The following is a 19,727-nucleotide window of genomic DNA, read 5'->3' on the forward strand; positions in this document are numbered from 1 at the left end:
AAGCGGAGGCCCGCTCGGCTGCCCGGAAGGAGGGCGGGGCCCGGAAGGGGTGGGAGCACAGATGCTGCTTGGGCGGGGCGCCGAAATAGAAAGCGGCGGTTGAGCGGTTGGAGTGCCTTACCTCTCTTTCCGCTCTTGGGTTTGGGCTCCTGATGGCTCGCCCCGGCCTGCAGCAGCTTTCCCTGACCCAGGGCGGGGTTCGGGGGCCGCCGCCAGGCCGGGCTGTCTTATGTCCCGGGCCTTCTGGACGCCGACATCCTCCTGTCTTCACCAAACACTCGTCTGTCTTTGCCCGCGTCCAGGTTCTCTTCCCTTTCCGGCCCCGGCGGGTCCGGCTCTTCCCCCGCCCCGCTTCCTACCGTGGGACCCCAGGCCGCCCCTCCCCAGTCCCGCTCCTTGTCCCACTCTGGTCCCATCGCGCCCCCAGGGGCCCCGCCCTAGCGTGGGTTTATCGGTTCCCAGCTGATGTTTTCCTTCCGAGCAGGAGTCACGGAGGTCTCTAAAGCCGGCACCGACCCGAAAGTCTCGATGTGCCCCGTGGGTGGAGCAAACCTTTGAGAAGAACCGGGCCCTGCTGGCCGTGCTGGCCGAGAGGAATGAGGCGGTGGCGCCTGTTGGGGCTTGGGTGGAGTGTGCCTCCCCTGGTGGTGAGGAAGCCCCGGCGTCTGTGAGTGCCGCTTCTGGCCGAAATGGGGCGGGGGTGGGGGCGGGGGGCCCCCCTGAACCGCCGGGCTGCCCGGGTCTCCCCTCGGGTTTAGGCAAGTAAGGATGTCTTCGTAGAAGGGGTGCTGAAATGATGGCAGCCGCATGATGATGTTAACCTTTATTGAGCACCCCCAGGGTGCAAGGCCATGGACCAGTTTCTAGAATGAGCCCCACCTTACTTAAGACCACACCGCCCCTTCCCCTCAGATGATAAACTGGAGGAAACAAAAGACGGTCGATAAAAGGGGTGAAGTTTACGAATAAAAGCAAAGGGTCTTAGGACACGGAAGAACCCCTGAAGCCATCCTTGATTCACCCCCTTACTGAGACTTGAATGTTATGTAGATACTGGGAAAATCTGCTAGACTCCTTTCCAAGTTCATGGTCATTATAATTACACAGCCTTCAGTTTCCATGTTTGTCCTTCCCATCTTCATTGTAGTTCAAATTACTTTCCTAATCCAGCTTACTTCACTTTGTGTACATTCACATATATTTTTCCAGGACTATAGGTTGTTTTTTTAACAGCACAGTAATATCCCAACACGCTCATGTACCACAATTTATTTAGCTGTTCATCAATCCATGGACATCTACCTTGTGTGTGTAGTCTAAAAAAACCTAGGTGTAAATCTTGGGTCAGCTAATTACAACCTTTGTGACCTTGGGAAAATCACCCAGCCTCTCTTGACTTTTAGTTTCTTCAACTGGATGGTAAGAATGCTGGCATGATAATGATCTTGATTAGTTATAAATCCTGTCCTGTGTGGTAGAATCAGTAAATGTAAAGTTCAATGGGGAAAAAAAACAGACATTGGCCCAGAAAGGGCAGAATTAGCAGTACTGTTTGAAAGTTGGATAGAAGGATGTAAAGGGAAAAAAATAACAGTTATCCAAAAGTTGAATTGGCTTCATTAGGATACAGTAGTAAATGTCTGCTCTTGAAAGGCACTGAAGGACCACTTGTCTGGAATTGAGGGGATTCTTGTTTAGGTTTGGATTGGAATAGATGGGCTTCAAATTTCTCTAAATCTGAAATTCTGTATTATGCATATGACCTTTATTAGATATGTCACTTAATTCTCTAGTTCCTAATTTTCTCCTCTGTAATATGAGTGGATTGAATTGTATCTCTAAATGTCTGTCAGTTCTTAATTCTGTGATGTTGTCAATTTGGAGAAGTTAAGAAGAATTAATAGGACTTGTTGACTTATTAGTGTGGTGGGAGAGCAAGGAGCTAAAGATAATGGAGATTTCCAAATTGGGTGACAGCTTTTTTGGAGTTGCCAAATATGTCCCTCCCTAACTTCCTATTTGACCGTATTCGCACACATAGATTCCTCAATGTCATGTATTTTAAGAGGTGAGTCAAAAGTAATTTGGTTTTGAGAGTTTGGAAAGTGAAGTAGTGGATGAAGCTGGAAAGATACATTGGGGCCAAGTTGTTGGTCATACTTGGCACTCCATCTCCTGTCATCATGCCTGTGTTCTTCCTGTCCTTCCTGCATGTATTACATTTCCTTCTCATTTTTACCTCATAGACCCCACTTCTTCCTCAAGACTCTGCTCAAATACCTCCTCTATGAAAAGCCTTTCCTATTCCTCTATTTGCTAGTGCCCTCCTTGCATCCATAATTTTCTTGTATATACATATATATTTCTTGTATTTATTCTCTGTGTATATAGGTATATATGTATAAATAGATATATAATCTGTATATACTTATATGTACATGTTGTCTCCTAATAGGATATAAATTCCTTGAGGGTAGGTACACTTTGTATTTGTAGCCATAGTGACTGGCACACAGTGTAAACATTTGTAATAAATGCTTATTGATTAATTGATAAATATAGGGAAAGTTTGTATCAATTCGAGGGAAATAATAATGATAATCATGATGTGGAGAAGGGAATGCTAATCAGAGACACAATCCTAATGAAATATGGTTTAGATCGTGTTCTTGAGAATGCTTAGACTGTTTATAGTTTTGATAAGTGTATAGGCTGAGTTTGGGTTAGAATTAATTCATTCTATATTTTTAAAAATGACTTGTCAATTCAGTTTAAAAAATAGTTTGCTTTGGAATTCAGCAAATTATTTCCATTTAAGTTTTTAGTTCATTTGGTTCAGGTACCTGAGCTGCTAAAGCTGTACTAAATTCCACATTTCTGAGCCCCATCCATCTCTTTATTCTCAAAGGAATTTTGATCTTTGAACCTTGAAAATGATAATCTATGATAATATCAGTGTTTTATCCTAATTTTTTTTCCAACTTGTGATAGGAGAGTCTAGATAGGCCCAGCTGCCTAGGAAATGAAGCTCATTTTCTTTCTTTTGTCTCCTAGTTTTCAGCATCTCAGTTAGAAGAAGAATTAAAGGAACAACAACGATTGAAAGAAGAAGCTCTGAAACACTTTCAGGAACAGGTGAAAAACAGAGTCAATCAGCAAATGAGGCGAAGAAAAAAGCAGCAGCTTCAGAAATCCTATGAAGCAGTAAGTTCAGGAGTGGCTCTCAATAAGGGTTTGCTCAGAAATAGAAAAGAACAAATATTAAAGGTTTTCTACTATATGCTTGGCTTTGGAGGCCTGTTTGGTGTAACTTTGAACAGAAAACCACTAATTAGGGAACCTGGGTTCTATTACTAGCACATCATGGACTCACTGTGTGGCCCAAATTGTATCACAATTTCTGATTTTTTAAAATCAATCTATAAACGTTTATTATTCACTACACTGTGCTACGTACTGAGGATACAAAAGGAGGCAAAAGACAAATCCCTGCCCTCAGAGAGCTCACCTTCTAATGGGGGAGACAGCAAACAAACAAATGTGTACAAATAAACTATGTACTGGATAAATAGGAAATAATTTTAAAAGGGAAGGCACAAGAATTAAGAAGGTTTGGGAAAGGCTCCCTGTAGAAGATGGGATTTTAGTTGAGACTTAAAGAAAGTCAAAGAAGTGAGTAGATGGGAGAGGAGGGAGGGAGAGCATTCCATGCATGGAGGACAGTCAGAGAAAATGCCTAGAGCCAAGAGATAGATTGTCTTGCTCGTGGAAAAGCCAGGAGGCCATTGTCACAGATTGAGGAGTACGTAGTGGGGAGTAAGGTATAGGGGGATAGGTTGTAAAGGGCTGTGATTGCCAAGCTGAGGATTTTCTTTTGAAAGCATTAGAGAGTCACTGGAGTTTATTTAGTAGGAGGGGTAACATGATCAGATCTATGCTTTGGAAAAATCACTTTGACGGCTGAATGGAAGATGGAGTGGAGTAGGGAGAGATATAAAGCAGGCAGACCCACCAGCAGGCTATTTCAATAATTCAGGTGGGAGGTGATGAGGGCCTGCACTAGAGTGGTGACAGTGTCAGAGAAGAGAGAGATTGCAAAGGTGAAATCAACAGGTGTTGGCAACGGATTGGATATAGGTGATGAAGAGATGAGTGAGAAGACCACAGTGACACCCAAGTTGTGAACCTGTGGGACTGGAGGATGGTGTGGCCCCCTACAGTAATGGGGAGTTAGTGGGGAGAGTACGGTTTGGGGAACAGATAATTCAATGTTGGACCTGTAGAGTTTAAGGTGTCTACTGGACATACTGTACAAGATGGCTGAAAGACAGTTGGAGATGCAAGACTGTATGTAGGTCACTAGAGAGGTTGGGAGCAGGATAGGTAGATTTGAAAATTAGAAGCAGAGAAATAGAAGTTAAATTTTTGAAAGGTGATGAGATCACCAAGTGAAGTAGTAGAGAAAGATGAGAAGAGGGTGTAGGACAACCCTGAAGGATATCTGTGATAGTCATGATATAATAAGGCTGCTAAATACTTGCCTTAAAATTCCACAGGATAGCAAAAAAGAAAATCTCTAAAGTACTTTTGGACTTTGAGGAATTCAGTGAACAAAGGTAATATTTGTGGCACTTAGGTTGGAGACTCACTGTGTCCTTTCTTCCATGTATAGGCATTAAAAGAAAGCACTGTAGCAATGCAGTCTTCTGATTCAGCCCCACACTTGACCCCTAAAAGTAGCAAAAGCATTTATCAGAGCAGTTTGCAAAGTGCTATAAGAAGTACTGGTCCCAGCTTGTTGCCTACTCAGACTCTTGGTGATAGTGAAGAGGAAGAAAATGATGAAAATGGAACATTCCAACAGCAGGCCCTGGCTGTAAGTACATTCACAATACTTAATATGTCCAGTGCATCTCAAACCCAAACTATTACAACTCCTCTATATAGACAAGTAAATACTTAAAACACTGTACATATGTGAATTTTCATGATTAGGATACTTTATGGTTATAGAGTGTTTTACATATATTGTTTTATTTGATTATAAATAGTTGTGTGAAGTAGGATAAAACCTCAGATATCACATTTGTATTTTTAAATGTTTTTATTAAAGCAATATTCAGTAATTTTATTTTGCACACTTGGTGCTTTTGAATTCATGCCGTAACAAGTTATAAACATGACACAGTATAGTTAGGCTCCATGTTCCTATATATGCAGTTTCTTTTTTTGTATACTTATACATTGCTTTCTTAGGCTGTTGCATCACCCTTTAAATAATATTTGAGAGTTTGGAAAGGGGTGTAATGTAAAAAGAATTTTTAATATTCATTTTAAAAAATTTTGAGTTCCAAATTCTCTACTTCCCTCCCTATCCTTGAGAAAGCAAGCAATTTGATAACGCAAAGCATTATTTCCATATTGGTCACATTATAAAAAACACAGAACAAAAACCAAAATAACAAGAAAATAAAGTTAAAAAAAATATATGTTTTGTTCTGCATACAAATTCCATCAGTTCTTTCTCTGGAAATGGATAGCATTATTCATCAAAAGTCCTTCAGAATTATCTTGGATCTTTGAATTGTTGAAAATAGTTGTCATTCACAGTTGATCATAATACAATATTGCTGTTACTTAGTGTACACTGTTCTGGTTCTTCTCACTTCACTTTGTATCAGTTCATGTAAGTTTTTCCAAGTTTTTCTGAAAGCATCTTGCTTGTCATTTTTTATAGCACAAGTGTTTCATTACAATCATATACCACAACTTGTTCAGCTGTGTCCCAGTTAATAGGCATCCCCTCAATTTCCAATTCTTTGCAACCAAAAGAGTTGCTAAAAATGTATTTATACATGTCGGTCCTTTTCCTTTTTTTATTTTTAATATACGGACCTAGTAGTAGTATTACTGGGTCAAAGGGGATGCACAGTGTTATAGTCCTTTGTCGTAGGTACAAATTGCTCTCCAGAATGGTTGAATCAGTTCATAACTCCCAACCACTGTGCTTTACCGTCCTAGTTTTCCCAAATCCCTTCAGACATTTGTTATGTTCCTTTATTGTCATATTAGCCAATCTGATAGGTGTGTGTGTGGGGGGGGTACCTCGGTTGTTTTACTTGCATTTCTCTAATAATGATTTATGGCATTTTTTAAATTGAATTTATTTAAGTTTTCAACATATGTTTCCACAAAATTTTGAGTTCCATATTTTCTCCCCATTCCTCCCTTCCCCCCACCCCAAAGCGCCAAGCATTCTAATTACTCCTACCACCAATCTGCCCTCCCTTCTAACATCCCTCCCTTCCCTTATCCACCTCTTCTCTTTTGTCCTGTAGGGCAAGATAAATTTCTGTACCCCATTACCTGTATTTCTTATTTCCCAGTTGTATGCAAGAATACTACTCAACAGTTGTTCATAAAACTTTAAGTTCCAGCTTCTCTTCCTTCCTCCCCACCCATCCTTAATGGGAAAGCAAGCAATTCAATATAGGCTATATATGTGGAGTTTTGCAAATGACTTCCATAGTAATCATGTTGTGAAAGACTTAACTATATTTCCCTCCATCCTATCCTGCCCCTTGTTTCTTCTATTCTTTCTTTTGACCTTGTCCCTCCCCAAGAGTGTTGACTTCTAATTGCTTCATCTTCCAATTGCCCTCCCTTCCATCATCCCCTCTACCCTGCTTATCCCCTTCTCCCCCACTTTCCTGTATTGTAAGATAGGTTTTCATACCAAAATGAGTGTGCATTTTATTTCTTCGTTGAGTCAAATGTGATGAGAGTAAGCTTCACATTTCCCCTCTTACCTTACCCTTTTTCCCTCCATTGAAAAGTCTTTTTCTTGCCTCTTTTATGAGAGATAATTTGCCCCATTCCATTTCTCCCTTTCTCCTCCCAATATATTCCTCTCTCACCCCTTAATTTCATTTTTTTAGATATGATCCCTTCATTCAACTCACCCTGTGCTCTCTGTCTCTGTCTCTCTCTCTTTCTCTTTCTCTCTCTCTCTCTCTCTCTGTATGTGTGTGTGTGTATGTGTATAATCCCACCAACTACCCAGATACTGAAAAAAGTTTCAAGAGTTACAAATATTGTCTTTCCATGTAGGAATCTAAATAGTTCAGCTTTAGTAAATCCCTTATGATTTCACTTTCCTGTTTACCTTTTCATGCTTCTCTTGCTTCTTGTGTTTGAAAGTCAAATTTTCTTTTCAACTCTGGTTTTTTCATCAAGAATGCTTGAAAGTCCTCTATTTCATTGAATTACCATTTTTTCCCCTGAAGTATTTTACTCAGTTTTGCTGGGTAGGTGATTCATGGTTTTAGTCCCACTTCCTTTGACTTCTGGGATATTCCACACCCTTCGATCCCTTAATGTTGAAGCTGCTAGATCTTGTGTTATCCTTATTGTATTTCCACAATACTCAAATTATTTCTTTCTGGCTGCTTGCAGTATTTTCTCCTTGACCTGGTAATTCTGGAATTTGGCTACAATGTTCCTAGGAGTTTCTGGTTTTGGATCTCTTTCAGGGAGTGATCAGTGGATTCTTTCAATATTTTACCCTCTGGTTCTAGAATATCAGGGCAGTTTTCCTTGATAATTTCATGAAAGATGATGTCTAGGGTCTTTTTTTGATCATGGCTTTCAGGTAGTCCCATAATCTTTAAGTTGTCTCTCCTGGATCTATTCTCCAGGTCAGTTGTTTTTCCAATGAGATATTTCACATTATCTTCCATTTTTTCATTCTTTTGATTTTGTTTTGTGATTTCTTGGTTTCTCATAAAGTCATTAGCCTCCATCTGTTCCATTCTAATTTTTAAAGAACTATTTTCTTCAGTGAGCTTTTGAACCTTCTTTTCCATTTGACTGATTCTGTTTTTTAAAGCATTCTTCTCCTCATTGGCTTTTTGAACCTCTTTTGCCAATTGAGTTAGCCTATTTTTAAAGGTGTTATTTTCTTCAGCATTTTTTGGGTCTCCTTCAGCAAGTTGTTGACTTTCTTTTCATGCTTTTCTTGCATCTCTCTCATTTCTCTTCCCAATTTTTCCTCCACCTCTCTTACTTGATTTTCAAAATCCTTTTTGAGCTCTTCCATGGCCTGAGCCCATTGAATATTTATTTTGGATGTTTGGGATACAGAAGCCTCGACTTTTATGTCTTTCCCTGATGGTAAGCATTGTTATTCCTCATCCTAAAGGATGGGAGAAGATATCTGTTCACCAAGAAAATAACCTTCTACAGTCTTATTTTTTTTGCCTTTTTTGGGCATTGTCCCAACCAGTTACTTGACTTTTGGGTCCTTTGTCAAGAGGAGGGTATACTCTGGGAATCTGTAAGATCTCAGTTCCTCCAAGGTGGCACAATCAAGCATGTATACTGGTCTGGGAACAACAAGAAACTTTTGTGCTCAGAATCTGTGAGTATTAGTTTCCTCTCCACAACTACCTGGCCTCCAGTTCCACCAAGCCAGCGCTGGTGGGCTAAGATTCAGATAAGCTGCAGGGGCAGGGCTGCCATTCAGTGTGAGATAAAGATCAGCTGCTGCAAGGCCTCTGCACAGGGCTGAGGTAGGAATTAGATGCTCAGTGCCCCCAGGGCTTTTACGATCCAACAATGGATGCGGGGTGTAGGGGCTTCTGTGGCTGAGGCCTCTGTGCCTGAGGCTGGAGCTATGGGAAGGCCCTTCTCTCTTCCTGGTCAGCTGAAAAAATCCTGTCACTGACCTTTGGTGCCTGTGGGTTGAGGGATCTGTAAACTGCTGCTACTGCAACTGGGGATTCCACCCCCAAGGCCTGCTTGAGTCCTCCTCCCAGAGCCAAGGCTGACTGGACTCCACTCAGGTGCGACAGACGTTTCCTGTCATCCTTTCAGGTCACCCTGGGCTGGAAATCTCCTCCACTCTATTGTTCTCTACTTCTGCTGCTCTAGAATTTGTTGAGTCTTTCTTTACAGGTATTTTGTGGGCTGTGTGGGAAGAGCTAGTATATGTATGTCTTTCTCCTCTGCCATCTTGGTTCCGCCCCCCTGGAATGCTCTTTCTTCTGATGCATTTAGTTGACCCCTTCAATGGTGGGTTCAGAAGCAGCACCTCCAGAAAGGGGCTGCTCTACCCCATGGGAACCCACCATGCATGGCTCCTAGTATGCCCCTTACGCTCTAGTACAGCTTGGTAATGATGGGGTTGCAAACCTCCAATTCTTTCTGCTGATGCTAAAATTCTCCCTTCTCAGCAGTCTGGTTCTTATGCAGCCAGTTGATTATTTCATTACGTTTGTCAAGAATCTTCTTGTTTTGTCTTCATCACCAATTTTGCCTTACAGTTTTTCATCTTATGCAGTCGCCTTCATGTTGAATATAAAAGTAGATGGAAATAAAATTGGATAGCAAGACTGGGCTAAATGATAAAGAATCTTTAAAGCAGCCTATTACATATCTTCCCTTTAATTTCTTTGAAGCAAGTTGGCCATTTGTAAAAATTTTCAGTAAAGTAGCCTTAATTATTATGCGTATGTAAACCAAATTCAGTTGTATAAAGAAAGCATGCACTAAAAAAAGTAAATATATGCATCCTGATCTTATCTTTCTTGTAATTTTTAATCCAGTAGACATCACTGGCTATTATCTTTATTATAGAAACATTCAAGAACTTGCTTTTCCATTTCTCCCAGACCTGTTTAAAAAGCCTGAAGCTTTGTTACACATTGAGGTTAATAATGAAAGTTATCCTGCTGTTAGGTTTCTTGAAATTATCGGCTCTGTTGTGATTTAGGATGACAGAATCATAGAATTTTGAATTTGTAAGAGACCTTTGAGGTCAAATGGTCCAACAACCTCTTATGCAATGTGGGAATTCTTTTTACAGTATTCCCTAACTTATGATTTATGCAGCCTCAGTTTGAGCACTTCTGGTCACAAGGAACTCATTACTTCGTGTGGCAATTTGTTCTTTTATTGGACAGCTAAAATTATCTGAAATAATTCCTTAAATAGCCCCTGTTTAAGTCTTTCCTCATGACACTGTCTCCAGACCCCTCACCATCTTCTTGGTTGCCTTTTTTCTGAATATTCCATAGTTTGTCATTTTTCCCCTTAAAATGTGGTCACTGGAACTGAATGCATATGTCACATGTGGTCCAACACATTATAGTGGACTATTTTTTCCCTTAATCTGGACTTTTCTTAGCTTATGGTACTTAGTATACACCAAGAACTAACCTGCTTTCAGCTCTAGATCTCTGGTCCTATGAGGAATCAAACCTGGCTTTTCCTAGTTTCCTAAATCACATGAGATTGAGTAGAGAGTCATAATATCAGAAAAGACTTCAAAAAGGCACCTGATCTAGGCCCTTGCCTTGTTTTTTTTTCCTTCCCCCAATAGTATTTTATTTTATCCAATTACATGCAAAGATAGTTTTCAACATTCACTTTTACAAGATTCTTGAGTTCCAAATTTTTTTCTCCCTCCTCTCCCCTTCCCTCTCCTTAAGACAGCACACAATCTTGATATAGTAGGCTTGCCTTGTAGTTATCTATAGTCAAGTGATAATGAGCCCTGTGGATGGATGGAGTTTCCGTAGTGCCCATTGGTCAGCTTTGTTCTTTTATAGATATTAGAAGCCTTTGAGCAAGGTTGTTTGCTCTTCCCTACATAACAAGTTTTGCTTTTATAGACCGTCATGCCCTACTTCAGCCCTTTCTTTTCCAGGAAAAACTTCATCAACTTCTGATCTTTTCTTTTAGAACCTTTTCATTACATAGGTTGTTTTAAACAATCTCTATGCATTGTAGATGTTTTACACCCTGTGGCAAATAAAACTAATAAAGATAAACTGAGGTACATGGCTTTGAGCAAGATCAGTTTATTAACAGTTACACGTATAATTGTTAACAAAGTGAGTCAGACTGGTAACCTCAGTAAAGCCAGAAATCCCAATGAGAAGAGGGGAGCCTCTTTATTGACACACAGTGAAGAAGGGATCTTAGTAGACATGGAGAAAAAGTGATAGGTTTTAGGGTCAGGACAGGAACATTATGATTGGCTATACTAAGAAAGGTGAGCTGGCATTCATATGAGGCTAGTCAGTGCCCCTCTCTGACAATTATAAAAGTTAATTGTTTTGTGGGACCTATCTGTATGTTGTAACCTTTGTGAGGGGATCAAAACTACCAAACTTGCTGTCTCTTTGGAAGAGATAAAAACTCCCCTGATTATACAAGGACAGGCAAAGAGGGACATATCTTTTGGGGATGGTACCTAGTTAACTTGTACTTAAAGATGAGTAGATGTCCTGGAAGTACTCTGGGGACTACCAAAGTATTCCCGGGGCTTCTAGTATGAGAGGTAACAACTTTTCTTTTTATAACTTTATATAGTTTATAACTTTAAAATTTATAACTGTATAGTTTATAACTTTAACTCAGAGGGAAACTTAAATTTCTGAGTTCAGCTCAAGGACATAGAAATGGGATTTAAACAGATACATAATCAGTTACAATATGAAATCAATACAATATGGAATAAATTACAAAGTAGAATTAATTTTAATTTCTCAACTCTTTCTGAAGTCTGGAAACTAAATTCAGTCTTTGAATTCTTAAACTAAATTCAGTACTCTGTTAAGGATGTACCTGGATACTTTGAGCCCCTGGCTTAGGAAATAAATGAAGTAGAAGATGACTACATTTTGTAAGAGTCAGCTGGAAGGTAGCCATTGGTAGCTGTTAGGAAGAAGGTGAGACTTGTTGGCATTAATTTTGTTTACTAGACTGGTAGTTTCTTGTTAAGATTTTCCTGAGGACCACCTCCAGATATGAAAAAAAAGGCCAAATTATTCATTTGCATGTAATTTAATCACCTATATTAACTGCATAAAGGTTACAGGTTTTTTTTCTTGTTTTGAAGGCAGCTGGGCTTAAGTGACTTGCCCAATGTCACACAGCTCCCAAGCATCTGAGGTCAAATTTGAACTCATGTCCTTCTGACTCCAGGCCTGATATTCTATCCATTGTACCACCTACCTGCCCCTAATGGTGGACTTTTAAGCCAAGGCATCATGAAGATGATAAATGAGCCAAAAGCAAAGTCTCTGTCATTGCTCAGCTTTATAAATCACTGCCATAGTTTCGTATCAGGGTATAATGCAAAAAGGACTTTGGGTCACATATTAGATTTTTTAGCCAGACATAAACACAGATAGTGATCACAGTCATCTTCATATAAGTAAATTCCTTACATACAATATATTTCCAATGATTTTATAAGTAAAGTTGCCATTTCAAAAAGTACATACATTCTGTTTTGTTCACCTACTATCTGTCATTGTACCTATGTTAGCAATATTAGTTGTTTGTAGTCCGAGAAGGAGTGTTAATGGAGTAAGAAAAGACTACAAATATTAACATCACCCAGGATTTTTTGCTTGATCAATTTGGAGAATACTCCTTCAGGCAATGTAGTGACTGTGATAAAGGTTTAAAGTTTATTTTACTTCTTGTTGCAGATCTTTTACAAAGGAGACTTTGATTCCCTGGCCACATGGCATAGGGCAGTGCTACCTACCACTTGGCAAATAATAAGAGCAAGAATAATTCATGATACTGTCTTTTTTAATAACCTTAGATACATGTATGCTTCATTATGTATTGTGAATAGCTTTATCTTAGCTTGTTAAGCCACTCTGAAACTAGCTCATCGAAATCTAAGTCTTTTAGAAGACAAATGCCAATTTTTAAACTTGATCTCTTTGCAAAATCTCTTTGAAAACTCTTTGAAAACAATTATAATCTAGTAAGAGGTTGTATACTGCAGGGAGACCAGAAAGGTAAAGAGAAAGGGAACCTGAAACTTAGATTACTGTTTAGTAATCATCTGAAGTTTTTTCATCTTTACATATTCCTTTGCCAGAAATTTATATGTTTTTCTCATTTAGGAAAATTTTTTTGTGTCAAAATTCTAGCAAATGGTTGAACTGGTCAAGACTTTTCCACTATTAAAATGTATGACATGGGAAGAATCCACTCTTATTTGCTGCTGTCTTTAGCTGAATATAAAGGGGAATAGTTGATTATATATCCTTTTTGCCTATAGGAAGATTCCAATTCTAAATCAATTATCCTATAGTCTTATTTGAGAAAAACTGTATTTTAATAAAAAGTAATAAATAGAGAAATACCAGTATAGTAGGTGAAGACAGAATGTTAGGCCACAAATATTAATAAAGGACCATGTAATAGCCCTTTTGCTGAATATAGTATTAAAAATAATGAGCTTATCATCTGCATTAATTGGGGAAAGGAAGTTAGAACAAAGATTTTAAAGAAAGTTTGGATTGTTATCTAAAAATGGGGAAGCGATAACCCAAAATGGAAGAGAAGAGTGTAAACAGAAGCTAGCAAAACATTTTTTGGGGTTGAAATGTTGTTTAGAAATGAAGGGTATGAATAAGGAATAACAAAAGTAGTTAGATTGGCAAGGACTAGCTGATAGAAGGATTCCTAGTCAGAGGTTTGCTATTTGGAAGGATGATTATTGCAATAATACTAACAGTACATTTACACAGAGCTTTAAAGTTGGCAACCCATTTTCTTCAGAATAACCCTATGACATTGGTAGTAAAAAGTAAAGTATTTCCCTCTTACAGGTGAGGGACTGAGTATCTGAGTAGTTGTAAGTTGCCTCATTTTCACACAGTTAGGTGACTAAGGTAAGATTCAAAGACAGATCTGACTTCTAAATAGGATGGATGTTTTTTATGCTATACCTTGCTGCCTTTCAAGATAGGAAGTATCTATTCAATAGCTGCTGTGTATGTTAATCCAGACTTTTAGCTTCTGGTCTTTTTGTACTCACATTTGAAGTAGAAATATATAATGTCAAAAACTTACTTGACTCTAAGATAAAATGATGAAATAAAAATTGCTGAATTGAAATAATGAAAATAAAGTTGTTATACAAAAATATTATCATGAGATGAAAATCTCTTGAGAAAATAATCCTCGTCATAAGTCTGGCATAAATTTAATAGCAGGAGCCTATTTTTGTGTTAGAACACTTGTTGTTATTGGTATTAACACTTGTTTTTTTTTTTTCTTTTTTCCTTGCTTTCATTGGCAGCTTAGCCAAACTGTGAAGCAAGCCCGTCAACAACTAGCTTCCCGAAAAACCACAGATGGAGAGAAGCCATTAGGATTTTCAGAAGATAGCACAGAGAGTAACCCTACCCAAGAGGTAAATTAGTTTGCTAAGAAACTCCATTGAGCCAAATATAACAATTCCGAGTGAACTCAAAGAGACTATAAATGTAAAAGATTTAAGTTTAAAGAGTATTCTAAAGCTGACAAGTCTGCAGATTAAAATTCCATTCTGTGTTGTCTTTTATATTTTCTTCAAAGTTCCTGAGACTGGATCCTTAACTCATATCACCTTGTGTTAGCTTATAGAATTCCTTTTGAATTCTTGATGAGAGGCTTTTAAAGTTTCTCTGTTACAGCCTTTGAACCATATCAACACTTCCTGCATTTCCAGTTATAATCCAGATATAATACTCTAGATGTCCTACCAGCTTGTCAAACTTGACACATCTAAAACTCAATTTATTATCTTTACTCACTCGCTTCTTTTTTAATTTGTTTTAGTTTGCAACATTCAGTTCTATAGGCTTTTGAATTTTCAATTTTCTCTCCCTTCCTCCCCAAAACAGCGTGAAGTCTGATATAGGCTGTACATATACGTTCATAGTAAATATATTTTCACATTAGTCATGTTGTAAAGAATTATAACCAATGGAAAGAAACACAAGGAAAAAAAACAGAACAAAAACGAGAGAGCAAATAGGATGTTTCAATCTGCATTCAGACTCTGTAATTCTTTTTCCATCATGAGCTTTTTGGAGTTGTCTTAGAACCTTGCATTGCCGAGAAGAGCAAAGTCTATCAGAGTTATTCATCTCGTAATGTGACTATAATTGTGTACAGTGTTGTCCTGGTTCTGCTCCCCTCACTCAGTATCAGTTCATATAAGTCTTTCCAGGTTTTTCTGAAGTTCACCTACTCATCATTTTTTATAATATCAATAGTATTCCATTACATTCATGTACTACATCTTGTTCAACCATTTCCTAATTGATAGGTATCCTCTCAGTTTCCACTTCTTTGCCATGACAAAAAGAGCTGCTCTAAATATTTTTGTATATGTGGGTCCTTTTTGTATTTGTATGAATTCTTTGAAAATCCACTCACTAATTCAGATTTCTTGATAAGAGCATTATCCTTTAAAGCACTCAAATTCGTAACCTTAGAGATATCCTAAACTTTCCCCTTTATTTCACTCCCATATTCAATAAGTTTCCAAATTTTGTTGATTCTGTCTTTGTGATACTTTTCTTAATTGCCCTTCTTTCTACTCATATTGCTACTATTGTAGTAAAAGCCCTTATGTCCTATTATCTGCACTTTTGCAATAGCCTCCTAATTGTCCTTGATTCTGGTCTCTTTTCTCTCTAATACATTTTCCTTATAACTGTCAAAATAATCTTCTTATGGCATAGGTCTTACTATGCCAGGTGAAAAATCTTTAGTGGTGTCCTTTCACCTTGAGGATGAAATACAACTCTTAACACTGCTGTTTAAGGCCTTCCACAATCTGGCTCCCAGCCTTTCCAGATTTATTTCATATAATTCATATATAACATACATGTATTCTGAGGTCCATTCAGATGTGCTACTAGTTGTTTCTTCCTCCCACCCTGAAATTAGCGTTCTATCTACCTTCACATACACTGGCCCCCATAGCTGAAATTTATTTTCTCTTAACATCTACATTTTAGAATCCCTAATTTCCTTCTAGGCTTAGCCCAGGCATCACTTCTTAGCAGAAACTTTTTTTTGATACTCTCTTGTCCCTGTTTTAGCATCTTCTCCCTTCTGGAACTGTTCTGTATTTACACTATATCTCCCTCCACATAGATTTTAAAATTTTTAAGGGAAGAGACCATTCTTTTTTGTGTGTGTGTGTGTACTTCCAGCATCTAGTGCCTTTATATATATATATATGTGTGTGTGTGTATATATATATATATATATATATATATATATATATATATATATATATATATATATATATAAAGAGAGAGAGAGAGAGAGAGAGAGAGAGAGAGAGAAAGAGAGAGAGAGAGAGAAATGGTCGTTAAGTTCTATGCTGACTATTCCTTAAGTTAGTTTCTTTTTAAGCATATACTTGAATCCTTCTGTAGATCTGTGATTACTCCCTGTAATGATGAAGATTACAATCAGTCCACACCTACTCATCCTTTGCTATTCCTATCTATGTCCTTTCCTAAGTCTTGCATAGACTATCTAAGCAGATCTCTGAGGGCCTTCTAGTACTTTTTAAACATTTTCTGGGTGTCTACATAGCCCTCAGGCCGCCCAATTGACATACCTCACTCTAATTATATGAGTAGCCCACCCTTTTTTTTTCTGATCATAAATTTTCTGGGTGATACTTGTATCCCACTTTTTGCATGTAAGTAATTATTGGTAATATAGTTCAATCTACTTATGTCCATTAATGCATCTTTCTCTTCCTACTGGTTTAATTGTTGATATCCTTGATAACTGAGATGTATTATGATTAGCAGCCATATAGTATCACCAAAAGAATAATATTTTTTAATGGGTATTTGTTTCAAAAAACAACTTGGAATCATTGAAAGTGCTTCATGGTTCTCAAAATCTATTCAATTCTGAACCCACCTCATCATCTATCTACATTGCCTGCCTGTACAAGATATTGGACTGTCCATTGGACCACCCATCCAATTAGGTGTTATAGTTAGGACAGTAGACATTTTTAATCCATTTAGCTTTTCCAGTGTGGCCACTTTCTTCTCTTGAGTAGTCTTGTATTTCTCTGAGAAATCCCCTTAGTATTCTGTGGCTTGTTGCAGTCAGCACAATGACATCTCCAAACAGAACCATCTAGAGGATTTTACCATCTCCAAGAGATACCTTTATTTAGATTCTCTGCAAGACATTCTTCATGATAATGGCCAATACTTTGACAGAAAACTCCCTATTTTATGCTTCATTTTGATGGTTAAAGATCATTGAATAAGCATTGAACAAACAAAACATTTTTTCTGATTGCATATTTAAAGATATGCAACATATACATGGGAAACCCTTCTGCCATAGAAAAGCCTTAAATTTTAGGCTTTATTTTTTTTTTTTCCTGCTGAGTCAACTGATATTCTATAATCAGCAAATCAAAGCAAAATCTTTATTTCCTGTGCTTTTCAATGACCAGTGTGACTAAGAAGGAATTTGTTGTAGGAAATTATAGAAGCCCACCTTTCGTTTTCATCAAGGACTCCTTTAACATCTAGGTAGAACATTGTTATGGAGCTTTTATAGGGATGTAAAAGTACACTTACTGTATTGGTAAGTTATTGCTGCTCTATCACTTTTCTAGGCCTTTCTAATTGGTGTTGATTTTTTCACTCAGAAATTATTTTTACGTTAATAATGAATAATTTCATAGTTGTTGTGGTGATGTTAAGGGTACATCATGTTTATACTTTCAGAATCTCTTATTGAAAGAATGATTTATGGATGTGAGGCTTCTATTTAGTATTTGTTACCACAGTCATTCAAGCTGTGAGTGTTGTTTTAGCTTTGCAGATATAAACAGAAAGACAGGATGGCTTATTGGATAGAATATTGGACTTGACAGGAAAACCTGTGTTTAAATCCTGCCTCAGGCACTTAACTAGCTGTGAGATTCAGGGTAAATCATTTAACCTTTTTCTGCCTCAATTTTTTCATCTATGAAATGGACATAACTGTAACACCTACCTCAAAGGAATTGTTTTGAAAATCAGTTTTACTAATATACGTAGTATGCTCTATAAGTCTTAAAGTGCTGTGTAAGAACTATTATTACAAACTTTTGTCTCATTTAATTTCTTAATCTCAAAGCATATTTTCTAACTTTTTTTTTTTTACCATCCCTTCTTGTTCAATTTTTTTACATTAAAATCTCCAAATATTACTGAACATGTATTTGGTTTGGAAGCTCTTGTCAAGTGCTTCATAGAATTTCTTTACTTTTCTTTTCCTCTGAACTAAATATTTTTATATAAATTGGGATTATCTCCATAGGGATCTTTTTGCTTATATTCATCAAAAGCATTTCAAGGCAAGATGATCAAGTGTCTTGAGTAATGACATTGATTGTTGCCTTTTAGCGTATTGAACCAACTCTCTCATTTACTCTATTCAACATGTCCTTCTGTTTATCTGCAATTTCCTTCTGTCTTCTTGCTTTGTGTGTTGTGGATGTCAGTACTGAAATTGTTCAGTTCCTCTTATAATATAGCAACTCATTTTTCTTTGGATAAAGATCTTACATGTAAGAGTATTAACAGTTGCATTTCATGCTTATAAGGTCTAAAAATGATTTGATTCATAACATCTTCTAATCCCTTTTCCACCACTGACACTCTCATTACAGAAGGAGAAAGGGGCATATCAGGAAGGATGCTTTGGATTTTCATGTTTTCATGGGTTGCTATGGCCAAAGAATAACTTAGTAGCCAAACTACTAAATAGGTAGTTTATTAATTAAGCCAGATTTAAATAGGCTGGCTCTTAGACCACAAACTTGATATAACCTTCATTGACATAGCCTAAGTCACCTCCATATTTTGTGATGAGGCTTCAGAATAGAATTTTTATGAAGCATTAAGTGATTGGAGTGGGGTATTAAGGGAAGAAAGAGAAGGGAATAAATATTTATATAGTGTCTACTATGTGCCTGGTACTGGGAACATCTTATTTCTTATACATAAGTCCAGAAAAATGTACTTTCTCCTTTTTTTTTGTTTCTCAAAAGATTTACTTAGTTTTTCTTTGCTCTGTGCTAAATGCATATTACCACTGTAGCTATTCAGTGATATAGTTTCAATTAATAAATGATTGAATAAGGGCACTTGACCTCTTTATGAGGTTTTGTGATTGAATGCTAGACCTGGAATCAGGAAAATCTAAGTTCAGATCCTTTCTCAGGCCCTTACAGCTTGTGACCTTGAGCAAGTCATATAACTTTTTTTCTTAATATCCTGTAAAATAAGGATAATTATAACACCTACCTCATAAGATTACCATGGATCAAATGAGAATTTTGATATGTGTTTTTGCAAACTTTTAAAGCTCTATGCAAATGTGAGTAGTTGTTATACTGTTAATCTCATCTTTTTTTTTTTTTTTTGTGGGGTTCAGATGAAAATGATCCAAGTCATTATCCTGCTATTATTCTTATGTATTTTATGTTTGGCAGATAATATGGATAATAAGTGAATAAAATGGCTGCTTTTTATAATCAAATGGGGATTGAGATATAAGCTTATCTTCTGTAGAGTCACTAAAAGTGACTTCAGAACAACTTTTGGCCCCATTTAGAGACAGCATATGATAATGAATAGGATTCTAGATCTGGAATCAGGAATATTTAACTATGAACATGTCACTTAGGTAGTAAGCACCAGAGACAGTATTTGAACCTAGGCCTCATAGAGAAAGAGAGAATTACATTGGGATTTAAGGATTTACTAGAACTTACTATGGGCATTTTCCCTGGCTGTGCCCCATGCCTGGATTACTCTCCCTCCCCTGCTCTGACTACTGACCTCCTTGGCTTGCCTTAAGTCCCAACTAAACTCCCACCT

The 19,727-nt window shown here is 37.6% G+C and overlaps 1 protein-coding gene across 4 annotated transcripts in view; it reads left to right on the plus strand.

The window, feature by feature from the left end:
• CCDC15 (coiled-coil domain containing 15) overlaps positions 1 to 19,727 on the plus strand; it is a 54,300-nt gene continuing 34,573 nt past the window's right edge. For 3 of the 4 annotated variants that reach the window (XR_011967508.1, XM_072611445.1, XM_072611446.1), the window contains exons 1-5: positions 1 to 302; positions 485 to 667; positions 3,055 to 3,204; positions 4,673 to 4,876; positions 14,117 to 14,230. Coding sequence is in view for 3 of the 4 variants with exons in the window: in XM_072611445.1 (XP_072467546.1) it covers positions 153 to 302; positions 485 to 667; positions 3,055 to 3,204; positions 4,673 to 4,876; positions 14,117 to 14,230 (801 nt within the window). In the remaining variant the exon portion in view is untranslated. The remainder of the gene's footprint in view (positions 303 to 484; positions 668 to 3,054; positions 3,205 to 4,672; positions 4,877 to 14,116; positions 14,231 to 19,727) is intronic. The other variant, XM_072611447.1, reaches the window with a different exon arrangement.

The sequence above is a fragment of the Notamacropus eugenii genome, chromosome 5, assembly GCF_028372415.1.
Source record: "Notamacropus eugenii isolate mMacEug1 chromosome 5, mMacEug1.pri_v2, whole genome shotgun sequence".
Taxonomy (NCBI): Eukaryota; Metazoa; Chordata; class Mammalia; order Diprotodontia; family Macropodidae; genus Notamacropus; species Notamacropus eugenii.